Source organism: Hemicordylus capensis, chromosome 14 (genome assembly GCF_027244095.1).
Source record: "Hemicordylus capensis ecotype Gifberg chromosome 14, rHemCap1.1.pri, whole genome shotgun sequence".
NCBI lineage: Eukaryota > Metazoa > Chordata > Lepidosauria > Squamata > Cordylidae > Hemicordylus > Hemicordylus capensis.
The window spans coordinates 11964881-11977631 of record NC_069670.1 but is presented as its reverse complement, the minus strand read 5'-3'; the positions used below and the strand labels follow the sequence as shown (position 1 = coordinate 11977631).

The 12751-nt window shown below is 50.2% G+C and overlaps 1 protein-coding gene across 3 annotated transcripts; it reads right to left on the bottom strand.

Moving 5' to 3' along the window:
* Nucleotides 1–938: 938 nt before the first annotated feature.
* LOC128337516 (phospholipase A and acyltransferase 3-like) lies at nucleotides 939–12257 on the bottom strand. 3 transcript variants are annotated; one of them, XM_053278601.1, is made up of 5 exons: nucleotides 12122–12257; nucleotides 7715–7800; nucleotides 6254–6356; nucleotides 5269–5537; nucleotides 939–3782 (listed from the first exon to the last, which is right to left on the bottom strand). In XM_053278601.1, exons 2-5 carry the CDS (start codon nucleotides 7769–7771, stop codon nucleotides 3678–3680), a joined length of 534 nt encoding a protein of 177 aa, XP_053134576.1. In that variant the 5' UTR covers nucleotides 7772–7800; nucleotides 12122–12257; the 3' UTR covers nucleotides 939–3677. The 3 variants fall into 3 exon arrangements, with proteins under 3 accessions (XP_053134576.1, XP_053134575.1, XP_053134574.1); XM_053278600.1 differs by having other exon boundaries at nucleotides 12057–12199; XM_053278599.1 differs by lacking the exon at nucleotides 12122–12257 and adding an exon at nucleotides 8630–10345.
* Nucleotides 12258–12751: the final 494 nt, after the last annotated feature.

Genomic DNA, 12751 nt, shown 5'->3' with positions numbered 1-12751 from the left:
TTTGTCCTCTCTACACTGGACTGGAGAAAGTAGAGGAGAAAGCCAGGGGAAGATTCTTGTGTAACAGGACTGAGCACTCAGTTCTGGTACTGGAAACTCGGTGGGCTACACGTGTGCTCAGAGGTGCCCGTCTTGGGTATCTGGAGAGCCTGAGCCACTCTTTCCCGTGAGTCAGTCCTGAAGCCTGCCCACCCTCAGCTCTATACTAGCCAGCTTCCAAGACACACAGGAGTTAAGTGCGTCGGTCAAGTTGCCAACTTGTTTTTCTGGGTGCAAAATTTGGGTTCATCCAGCACCCATTTGGTTATGGAGACCCTGAGCTCGCCTCTTGCATTTGGCTCTTCCATCGTGGTTAAGGGGTGGCTTTAAAAGTTTAAAAATCCTGCATTCAGGTGGCCCCTCAAGAATGCCTTGCAGTCTTGCAGAGCATTCTGGGAAATGGTTATTCTAGGGCCAAACTTTGGTTCAGGTAGGGTAGACCTCCCCGGTGCCTTGTGTGAACTGCATGTCTAAGGCCCCATGCTTAATATTAATATGATCAGGTCCATGCGAGCTTTTGAGTTACACAGAACTCTGCATCAGAGTTAATGGGAGATGATTCCCAGAGACGATGGGAATTGGTCCAACACCCTCTGGAGACCCACGAATGGGAACCCCTACTCCAGAAGGAGAGGCCCGCTGTTCCCAATCTGAATTGGGGGTGTTGCAAGGATGAGGGATCAGGGGACATCTTATCTGGAGGAAGGGTTAGGAAGTAAATGAAGCAAGCAAAACATATGGTACTCCACTTACCATCAAAGTAACAGCATATAAAGCATATGCACTGTTGCCCTTGTTTTTACCCCAGAACTGAATAAAGATGCCAGGACTGAGACCTGCAAAGCCGTCAGAAATAAAGCCTGCCCACCCACTCCAAATTCTCAAAAGTCACACAGAACTCCAATCAGCCAAATCATTTTATTAATGATAAATATAACATGAAATGTTTCTTGAAACCAGAACTGGTAAAAAGCATTGTTACATTTGAGGATGTGCTTTTAGAGGGTGTATAGAAAGAAGAAGACTTTATTATCCTGTTAACACTGCAGAATGCATTTTTAAAGAATTGTTGTTCTGTATTAAAACAGCATTTTTCTTCGGGCAATCAAACAGACTGGACCTGCAAGATGTAGGCCTTTGTGCTGTGTAGTATAAAATCATGGAGACTTCGGAAATGCAAAGCTGAGAGGGAATTCAAGAGGTACATCATGGGGAAAGGACTTCCACGAAAGTATTGAAGCAGGTCAGTGGCAGAGGAGGAAAATTCAAGTGGACAACTGTCCTCAAGGCACACCAGACACAATCTGAAGTCCATTTGGTGCAAGGATATTGTCAGGGCTGTTCATATGCTGCACCCCACAGACGGTGGGATGGAGTGCAGTTTCCTGAGACGCGTGGCTCTCTTTCATTTATTTTTTCAAACTTCTAGCCCTTGTGGCAGTGAAGATATCCTTGAGTGGCCACTGTCTTGCTGCAGTCTCAGGAACCAGAGAAGTGACTCATTACAATCCACAGAGGAGGCTGGAAGCGAGCATTAAATGCCTTGCGTGTGTTCCCTGCCCCTCTGCGCAGCCAGCAAAACCAGACCACAGTCTGCAGAACTGTTTTTAAAAACTGCAAAGCGAGAACAATTCTGCCAGTAGGCACAATATGGAATACAAGTTGAAGAAATCACTTTTTCTAAGCACAAAACGGGGGATAACTGGGCACAGGGTTTAAATTTTAATTTTAGTACAAGTTACACACAGCCCTGGTTCCTTTCATTGGGTCTCTTTGTAGTTGAAAAAGCCTTCCTTCAAACACTACGCTGTTCCTTATTGATGTTGAAAACTGGATTATTTATTTTCTTTCCTCTGAGTTATGTTGAAAAATATCAAACATACACCACACTCATTTTGAGCAGTTGGCAACTGCCATAGCACATCCCCTTCCTCTGTTGCTTCCCTTTTGTCTCTTTTTCTAGACTGTAAGCCCCTCAGGGCAGGGACCTGACCTCTCACTTTAACAATATTTCTCTCTCTACACACACACCCCTGCGTCACTTCTCGGCATCAAAATCACCCCATCCCATTCCCCGCCACTCCAAAATGAATCTCTTTCCTTCTGTATCATAGAAATTAACCAGAATGCCATGGAGTAAACACATATTTTGCAGACATCGATGCTAAGAATGACAGCTTCCTTTATGGAGTTTTACTGTATTTTAGCTTTTGAAGACCATCTTCGGATTTCTTTAAAGAGGAGGCATACAAACTGAATAAATAAATACATGCATACCCTAACCTAAGCCTAACCACCTGCTTAACTCACTGATGCTTCTGGTTTTCTGGCAGCACTTCCAGTGGATACGAACGGTCCACGGATGCGCAGAGTCAGCAAAGGGGCGGCTGGAAGGCCTCCGAATTCCATCAGGATTGCTGAGTCAGCAGCCCCTGAAATGCCCTCCTGTGGAAACAAACCTCCATTTTTCTACAAACAGGAAGTTTGATGCACAAGACTGGACTGGAACCCGCTTCTCAGCCAACTACTGCTTCAGTCCAGAGACTGTCAACAGCAGAACGAAACAGACATTTCAGAAAGGAAAATTCAACAACCTGAAGGGACATCACCCAAAAAATCACCCCAAAGGGGTGCGTTTTGCACTCAATTTTTAATTCTATTTATGCTTTTTAATTCACTAGATGCCTTGTGAAAATTTTCTTTTAAAAGATGGCGCGAGAATATAAAAAGCTTAAAACTTGTTTGCATTTGTGTAACAGACATCTAACTATTGTCTGTATTTTTGACTCTGGAAAAATAAGGTATGTGGGTTTCTTGTATTTTGATTTTAAAAGTATATGGTCAGTGTGCTAGTATATAACAACAATGACACTTTAGCTAGAAGACCAAGTTAGGAACCCAGAAGTCCTGAATTTACAAGCTGGCCTAACACAAGCCACAGTATCTCAGCCTTAGCCCCAGGGAGGCATCAGGGACCCACAGGGTCAGGCACCAGCAGAGAGCCCACAACTAGCCAAGGACCCACCGGCTGGCCTGTGAGCCCCCCAGTATCCGCCCCGCTTGGCCAGAGCTCTGAGACACCACTGCTTTTGTCCAACACCCAACAGAGTCCATAGAGGGCCACCTCCCTCCAGGAAACCTCAGACTGAGAAGACCATGTGGGAAATAAATCTGGGAAGCGTTTTGGTTCTAGCAGCGGGAGCCTGTGTGAGTCGCTGTGCCCATAAAAATCTCCTTGGGGGCCTGGACTGTCCTAGACCCAGGTGGAACTAGAAACTAGTGACAAATCAGCTGTGCTTTCAACCAGCCTGAGTCCTATGCACTGGCCCTTTGCAGTGAGTTGCTGGTCATAAAGAGGCAAGTTATTAGGAGAGGTCTGCTGTGTGTGGTGAGAATACAGCCTCTCTGCTGCGAAACAGAAGCTGCCTGTCCGCCTTGTGCTCTCACATGGCCTTCTCAACTGGAGGCCTTCTGGCTTGCCTCTTGAAGAACCAGTCAGCAGCTAAGAAGCTGGAGGGTCTCTGGGATCGTGGCCCCAAAGCGTCGCAAGGTAGTTTCTTAGACGTCATCTGTCAGAGAATATTAAAAAGTCAAAAAAAAGGAAAACCCATGAGGACACAGGAGTCTCAGAGTCTCTGTTATTGGTTCTGTTGCTTCTTCTTCTTCACCACAGCAGCACTGATGATCCCCAGAGCGGCTAAGCCCAACCCTGCAATGCCAACTCCCACCAGGGCATCTCGGACCTGTGGGGCGGGGGGAGAGAAGGAAACCAGTCAGTGGGTCCTGGAGCCCCTCCATGCAAGCAGAAACCCCCAGTCGTGTGGAAAAGGTTCCCCTCCTCCCACTCCTGTGTGTGTCCACTTTCTGAGCTGCACGCCTGGACTCTCTCGTTTTGGAAAGCACCATGTACACAGACAAGGCTATATAAATTAAGAGTAAGGTTCCCCGGTTGGTTCTTTCCTTGCATTGCACTGCCCTCTGAATTCCAGCTGAACTGGGAAAGAAAATAAGGGATTAAGATCTAAGGGAAGATTAAGATCTAAGGGAAGGTCCCTGCCTGGGAAGTCGCAATTGTGTCCCCACAGCAAAACTAGAATACTGAAAACTCCGACCAGGGCAACAGGCACAGTGCTCAGTTCCAGCCGGGCCTTGGTGAGTTTCCTGGAGCAGAATTTGAAATGATGTTGTTCTAGGAATACACTTCTGGAACATTGTAAGCTGTGTGTGAGAGATTCTTCTTCTTCTTCTTCTTCCTCTTCTTCTTCCAGCAAAAGCACACAAGCATGAACTTTCCCCCCCAAGGACACCCCCTGTTTCATAATATATGGTGGTTGTGTTTTTATTTGCACCATTGCACATTGCACAAAGAGAAACAGTACGACTAGGCAAAAGGTCCCTTGTGCAATAGCTGTTTTAAAAACTGAAAGCCAGAAATGGTGCGTTTCTGAAATTATTTCTTCCTCTGTTTCTCTCACAGTTGAGGGTGTGCATGCAAATTCCATTCCAGCGTTTTGAATCTGGAACTCTTTTTGGAGCAGAACTGAGGGGATGTCAGAATGCTGGAAATACATTGTGGAACTGAAGGAATTCCCTTCCTCCCTAAAAGAACATAGGAAGCTGCTATATACTGAGTCAGACCACTGGTCTATCTAGCTCAGTATTGTCTACCCAGACTCCAAGGTTGCAGGCAGGAATCTCTCTCAGCCCTCTCTTGGAGATGCTGCCAGGTAGGGAACTTGGAACCTTCTTCTGCTCTTCCCAGAGCAGCTCCATCCCCTAAGAAGGGGAATCTCTTACAGTGCTCATACTTCTAGTCTCCCATTCATGTGCAACCAGGGTGGACCCTGCTTAGCTAAGGGGACAAGTCATGCTTGCTACCACCAGACCAGCTCTCCTCTCCACACATGTAAATTGCTTTCTCGTCTGGCCAGCGTGGTGTAGTGGTTAGAGTGTCGGACGAAGACCCAAGTTCAAATCCCCACTCAGCCATGAAACTCACTGGGTGACTCTGGGCCGGTCACTTCTTTCTCAGCCTAACCTGCCTCACAGGGTTCTTGCGAGGAGAAACATAACCATGTACACTGCGCTCTGGGCTCCGAGGAGTAGAAGAATGGAATATACAAATGTAAAAATAAAACAAGAACATGAAAAATAAAACATTGCACTGCTTGGAGGTGGCCGACGACATTCATCTTATTCCCCGGGATTTGAGTTCATCCCATCACCCACCTGGTCGCTTTTGGCCACACCGTAGCGCAGTTCGTTGACGAAGTGTTCGCAGTTCTCGCTGGTGACTTTGTACTGCAGCTCTCGGCCCACCATCTCCTCGGCCCGCCGGATAATCTTGGTGGTCGGCAGGGGGGGCAATTTCGTATCGTGCTTGTTGTTGACCCGGTAGCGGTTCTTCCCGACGACAGCGACAAGAAGCTCCTTCTTCACCAGCGCCTTGTCGGTCAGGGTGGACATGAGGCTGGCACAGCCCGCCCCGGCGAATTCAGCTAGGGGAGGGAAGAGAGAGCACGGCGGTGGGGTCAGAGAACTGGGGGATGCTGGCCTCTCAGTGGCGGACTGCTGCCAGACCGTGTTGGCAACCCTGAGCCAGGTTTACCAAGGTTCTGACTCAACAGGAGGCCGCTTATTCTGAAGGGTGAAGCATTTGATGCACACTCCGTAGAGGACAGGTGGATCGGCCGGAGGCGCCAACAAGGGTGGGGAGTAGGGCACACCTTGGGGTATTTCCAAGCCCTTTCCCTGCAAGCTTTCCTGGACGTAAAAAGAGGGACTCTGGCCATTTTAAGTGTGGAGATAATACCAGCCATCACACACAGGCAGGATGATGCCGTTAAGCAGCTTGGAAGGCAGGAGGCTTCCCGTGTTTAGAGTCTGTTTAGAAAGGCTTTCCTGCCCTCTTAAGCCTCTCATCCTGTTGAGCTCCCAAGGACTCATCGAGTGTTACGAGTTCCATGTGACCTTGGAGGTCATCCGAGTCCATCTCCAGCAGTCCGGGCAGAAAGACCCCTTCGTTAGAAAGCTGCCCGCCTGGGTCAAGGCGTATTGATTTCCCTGGGCAGAAAGCGTCAGGCCTGCTAATGGCTGTAGGCCCAGCTGCTGATAAAAGCACAGGAGCAGCACAGGCTAGCTTCCTTCCCGATAAGTTGGCAACCCTACTGAAAGCCTGGGGGTGGGTTTTTTTGGGGGGGGGCGGGTTTCTTACTTGGTGGGGCCAGATGGATGATGTAGCCGTTGCCCACATAGATGGCCCAGTGCTGGTATCCAAAGCGGAAGATCTCAATTAAGTCCCCGGGCTCCAGATCAGCCTGCAAGATTAGGAAATAAAGCCAGAGTCATTTGCCCGCTTTCAGTAGCACAAACAAAAAAGGGGGGGGGAGCCAATGAGGGGACAGAACTGGAGCTCAGCAGCAGAGCCTCTGCGCTTTGCTTGCAGTCTGGAACACCCTGGGAAGATGCTGCCTGTCAGAGTATTCAGAACTGAGCTAGATGGGCCAAGAGTCTGACTCAGAAGGCAGTTTCATTAGGACGGTCTATGGCTCAGGCAGGGAGTGCCAGTTTGCATGCAGAGGGCCTAGGTTCAGTTGCCGGTCCCGGGACCTTGGAAAGCAGAGCAGAGACTGGCCCCCTCAGCTGCAACCCTGGAGTGCGGCTGCCCGTCCGAGCAGACAATACTGAGCTAGATGGACCAGTTGTCTGACTCAGTAGAAGGCAGCTCCCTCTGTTCATCAAGAGCATCCCTTGCTCAAGGGCAGAGCGTCTGTTTGGCACGGAAGAGGTCCAGAGCAAAACTGCCGGCATGACAGCACTGGGGGGCGGGGGAACCCCTCTCTGCCTGAAATCTGCTGCTGCCAGTCAGTGTAGGCGGTGCTGGGCTGGACAGAGCAACCACCTGACTCAGTAGAAGGCAGCTTTGGACGATGGGAGAGGTTGGGGCCGAGCGAGGAAATTTATAACAAAGCAGAAACTGGAGCCAACGGATCATGGGACAGCTCAGGAAGGGGGCATTCCAGATCACCCCACACATAAAGCTCTGTGAAAGAGCACGTGGCCTGTTTCGGGAGGGGATGGGAGCCAGACGGAATCCCATTGTGCCCATCTCACTCCGTGCTGCTCTTGACACCGTTTCTCTTTTTTAAAGGGACTCTTTAACACAACGCCAATAATGTCTGCATTGTTTCCAACCACTGCAAGCAACCCCTGGTGGCTATCTGGGGGGCTCTCTCCATGTTAAACACAAACACACACAGACGGCGGCCAGTGCTGAAATTTTCCTTTTTTGTTTCCCAGTTCTGCTAATGCAGGATACGGGTTGTGGCAGAAAGGTGTTCCTTGGGCCCGTTTGTGAGGAATCTTGCTGTCCCCTCCAGAAACGAGGGAGGGGTTTAAATTTAGTTTATTCCAGGGGTCCTCCAAACTTGGGTCCCTAGATTGTATTCAGCTACAACTCCTATCATCTACTGCCATGATGTGGCAAGGGATGATGGGAGGTATAGTCCAACAACAAAAAATCGGGGGACCCGAGTTTGAGGGCCCCAATCTACCTGACTTCCAAATCATTGATTCTTCCCTAATCAGTTCAAGGGTGAGCAATATCGGGTTAGCAATACCCACCTACCATCCTATAACCCAGGCAGTAACCTGATCATTTTCTTTGTTCGCTCACCAGATTTGGAAGGTTAGGCTCAGAGAATCTATGGTTGGTCTTCTTTTTGACGTCCATGGTCCCATACGCGACCGCTGAGGCAGGATCTATGACATAAAATCAGTGAATCCATTTAGCAAAAAGAGTCAGTTTGATGATGAATTGCTGTAATATGCACAGTTTCCTGCCGACACGCAGTTTATATTCTTCAGGCTTTTCCCTTTTCCTCTGCCGAACTCCTCCACCAAAGGATGGGAAAGCGAAATGCCTCATCTGTGTTAGGTGTGGGATCCTCCCCGCCACCCCAAACCAGTATAAAATAAGCCCATGCCAACAGCTTCTGATCTTACAAATGAAAGCAAAAAGAAAACGTAAGCATCTCAGAAAAACTCCTAGCCTTGTTGGGAAAGGAAGGAAGGAAGGGAGGGAGGGATTTGTTGTTAAATTGTTATACTGGCTTTCATTAAAACAATCTCAAGGTGGTTTACAAAACATTTAACACAATATAAACTATAGAAGTTAAAAACAATAACATATATATTTATTTAACATACTTAGATGCCACCCAAAACCTGCACCCCATGCTTTGGTGGAGGAGCTCAGCAGAGGAAAGGGGAGAGGCATGAAAAATTGGAATATAAAAATACAACCCTGGTTTTAAAAACATACACAACATGACCATTTGCTGCTGCTGCTGCAGCAGCAGCAGCAGCAACCCTCATAAGAGCCTGTGTGAAAAGCCAGCCAAATTTTTAAAAATCTAATTTTGGAAGATTGGCTGTCTTCGGCTTAAAAACAAAGACAAAAATGCATTTAGCTCCCTTCTGACTCCGCGCGCAGCTGGGCTCAGTTGCTGGAGCGGTTCGTTTTTACCCTGCCGGACGGAGCCCTGCAATCTGAGCTCCAGACCCCAGGCAGGCACCTGAAGAGGCTTACCTTTGAAAAGGAAAGCCGGGCGCGGCTGCTTCTTGGTTCTTCTCGTGGTTGCATAGGCCAGCTTCATCGCACTTGGGGCCCCCCGGCTGGGCACACTGGGGGCGTGTGTCCGGGCTTTGACATGGGACGCCTGGACGGGGCCCCCGAGCTCCCCTCCCAGAGTCTTGGGTGTTCTTGCCGGGGGCTTCTCGTGAGGGCAACAGGGGGCACAGCCCCCAAAGCCCCTGGGGACGGTGCCCCACGGGCGGCTGTTCTTCCCACTGACCGAGGCATCTCCCAGAAGCATCCGCTGCCCCCTCTGGGCCTCCTCCCCACAGCTGGCGGCCTTCGGCAGGGTGTTGAGGCCCCTCGGGGAAGCGTCCGGCTCTCCCACCAGCGGGAAATCCTTCAGACTCTGCCCGGAAGCGCCTCGGGGGCCCCGGGCCGGCCTGGCGTTTGCACCGGGGCCCGGCGGGAGAGCCAGCGTGGCCAGAGCCTCGCAGGGTGGAGGCCTGAGGGGGGCGGCCGCCATGGCCTTGGCTGGGCCCCCCTCCTGAGCCCACGGCGTCTTGGGCTGGTGGGCAGCCCTCTGGCAGTAGCCCTTGTCACAGAACCAGAAAAAGAAATCGGACATAGCGCTGGCCCAAACGGCTGCCCTGGAGTCTTGGGCAGAAGCAGCTGGGGGGAGCCCTGGGAGTGGCCCAGCAGAATTGTGACAGCCCAGTCGCCGTGGGCAACGAGGCCTAGTGGCAACAGCCCCTCCTGGGTTCGGCCACCTGATTGGGCCATTGCCCCACTTTTGGAAGCAGAGTCCCAGGGAGAGGTGGGATGGAGGACCTTTAGCTTCCCCTCTCCCGGGTCTTCCCTTCGAGTAGGGGGTCTTTCTGCCCCAGTTTTTCTCATTTCTGGGCAGCTCTATGCCGTGTGTGTGTGTGGGACACTGAGATCCCCCCACCCAAAATCAGCTTTGCCCCCCGCCCATCTGCCACCATAGGTGGATTAAGGCAGAGGCAGAGGAGGCGCCTGCCTATGGCGGCAAAATTTGAGAAGAGGCAAGTTGCCACTCAAATTTTTCCGAGCTCCTCTAGGGGCTACAGTGGCTGTGGGGAGTGGGGGAGTGAAGGGAAATCTCCCCTCTTTGTCTATGAAAAGTACGGCAATTTTTATAGACAAAAGGGAGGATTTCCCCTCGCACACCCTGCAGCGGCAAAGAGGTTAATCCGCCCCTGTCTGCCACCCCCATGTTGCCACATCACAAACTAAAGTTAAAACCAACTTGTAACCCTCAATCTGCTGACCAGACCATTAACTCTGGCAAAATCAACAGGACTCGTGCTTTCAGGGGAAATCTTTCTAGCATGGGAGCATGCATGACACAGACCACCGTCCACATACACTGGAGCTATTTCCACGTGCACGTAATAAAAGGGTAACACTTCCAGAAACCGGATTCCCCCTTTTATCTTCCTCCCCTGCCATGATAATAGAGTTCTTTCTGTCGCTGCCAGCGTGGCCAGCTCACCGTTTTATCATGCCCCACGTGGCTACAGGGATGCATTGCTGGGGATGTCTGTGGCGTGAGTGAGCAAGGGTGGATTGGGTGCGAATCCCTTACTGGGCGTTACGAATCTCATGTGACCTCCTTAGGGGAAAAGCAATTGCTTTCACTGAAGCGTTTTTGCTTTCGGTTTTGGTTCCTAGCGGTTTGTGCGTCCAAGCAGAAGCCAAAACACTAAGAAACCTCTGCTTCCATTCCAACAAAATGCTCAGCCCTCTTTTGCACTGGGTGCTGGTGGAATTATTACAGATGAGGATGGGGCCGGAGCAGCTCAGTGGTAGAGCCCCTGCTTGGGATGCAGAAGGATCCAGGTTCACTGCCCGGCAGCATCTTCAGGTAGGGCTGGGAAAGACTCCTGCCTGAAACCTGGCAGAAAGCTGCTGCCAGTCAGTGTAGACAATCCTGAGCTAGATGGACCAAGGGTCTGACTCAGTAACAAGCAACTTTGATCCTAGATATTAAAAAATGAGTCTGCAACAGAAGGCCCCTGGGCAGAACCTAACGACCCATTTCCTGTTTTGTGCACCAATGATAGCACAGAAGCACTAATATTTCTGATCAGCTCTTTGGCTTTATGGGGCAGAGGGGTGTAAGGGGGCCTAGCCAACGGAAGCCTTTGGGCCTTTCGGAGGCCCATTCAAGCAGACAATGCAAGTGAGGACCAAGGCTCCTCACATTAATATCTGCAATTTAATCCGGAACATAATCAAAAGCAGGTCTTTCAGCCATGCTGAGGGACCGCCCTCCCACCCATAATTCAGCGTTGCAAAGGTGATAATAATAAGTCAGGAAGGGGAGATAAAACCCACAGCAGCTTCTCTCTGATTCCCTTTCCCTGAAAGTCCTGCAGGACACAGACTTCCAGTACAGTTGCCACGCCACCGTTAGCCTTGGCCTGGCTCCTGTGCTTTCAACAGCTGTGTGTCGGACAGAAATTCAGCAGGTGAATCCATACTGAAGAAGCAGAGAAGCCCCGGCCAGAGAGGGGGTTTGGAATTCAAGACATCAATTACTACCTTCCCAGTTTAAAATCTGCCGAGTTAAAACTGGACTTCTGTAAAGTGGGGTACAAGTGCAGAAAGAAAAGAATTGGGGAGCAACCTCTGCCTGTCCGGATGGGATCTTCTCCAAGGGCAACGGCAGGGGGGCAAAAGGACGGAAACGTCCCGGAGCAATTGCAAAACAAAGCAGGACTTGGAAGCTGTCCCCCTTAAAAGAAAAAAGTCTTCACGAGTCAAGATTAGGTCACTGTCTCTGTCAGTTTCCATCTGCACCGCCTGACGCTTACAGAAAAAGCCTTCAACATATTTATTAAATTCATTTATTTGATTTCTATACTGCTTTTCATCAAGATGACCCCCAAGCGGTTTGCAATATCATTAAAACAATGCTCAGTTGCTGCCAGATGACTGGGCGTGTTGTCCAGCAAAAGCTTTTCCCCTCTGGAAAAGTCCTGACCTCTGGGGGAAATTTTGTCAGCGGTCAGTGGTCCGATTCTGTGTCACCTCCCCAGCAGAAAGTAAAGAAGAGAAAAACAGACCGGCCTCAGCGGCAGAACCCCAGCGCTGCATGGAGGGGGTCCTGGGTTCAGTCCTTGTCAGTATCTCCAAGAAAGGCTGGGAAAGTCCCATGCCTGAAATCTGGAAGAGCCGGCTGCCGGTCAGAGCAAACAATAAAAAGCTAGATGGACCAGGTGTCTGACTCAGCAGACGGCAGCTTCTGATGTTCAAACCCCCATGCAGGGCTTGCAAAAATGGCCAAAGTTAGATCCACAGTTTAACTGGGTGAGAAATTGGGAATTTCACATTAGCCCTTTAATTACACTAAAAAAAACACCTGGCGAAGAGCCTTGCTGGAAAGACGCTGCCAGTGAGAGCTGGTCACACTCACCAAGATGGACACCTTCAACGACACAGAACAAAGCCATTTCTTAGGTTCAAGAAAGAGAGAATCACCTTTCAGTTCCTCCTGCAGTCCGGTGCGTGCATGGCCTGGATCTCAACCCAGCAGCTGGGCAAATGCGAGAGAGTGGGATGGGGAGGAAAAGCGACCAGAAAAGGTGTAAACAGTATTAGTGACGTCACCCTGGCTCCTCCCTCCCCTTCTGTCATGTGGGGAGAGGTGGGCTTGCTGCCCCCTCGTGGAGAGATGTGTGCCTGACGCTTGTTAATTTCAGGGTGGGTTGCAACCGAAATTTCTCCCAAACGGATGACTCTCCTGGAAAACAGAGAATTTTCCCATCCGGATGTAGGTCATTGGCAAGCCTCTGCTTTGCCCCCAGAAGGTCCCAGGTTCAATCCCTGGCAACATCTCTAGGCAAGGCTGGGAAAGATTCCTGCCTGAAACCTCGGAGAGCTGCTGCCAGTCAGTGTACACAACGCTGAGCTAAACGGGCCGAGGGCCTGACTCAGTATAAGGCAGTTTCCTGTGTTCATCAGGAGCATTCATAGGTCAGGAGCAAACTCCCTGCAAGTAGAAACTGGCCCAGAAGGAAGGAGGCGAGGCCAGAATTCCTCTCCCTGGTCTTTTCATCTTTTTTCTTATCAGCTGGCAAGGATGACTTTTTAATGGCGGGGTGGGTGGGT

Bases quoted from the DNA above. Each gene is read 5' to 3' on its own strand.
- LOC128337516 (XM_053278599.1), bottom strand. From the start codon at position 9,242: ATGTCCGATTTCTTTTTCTGGTTCTGTGACAAGGGCTACTGCCAGAGG. The intron at 6,357-7,714 runs GTGAGCGAACAA...CTAATCTTGCAG, and splicing joins AGCCTAACCTTCCAAATCTG to GCTGATCTGGAGCCCGGGGA. The intron at 3,783-5,268 runs GTGGGTGATGGG...CCCGCCCCACAG, and splicing joins GTGTGGCCAAAAGCGACCAG to GTCCGAGATGCCCTGGTGGG.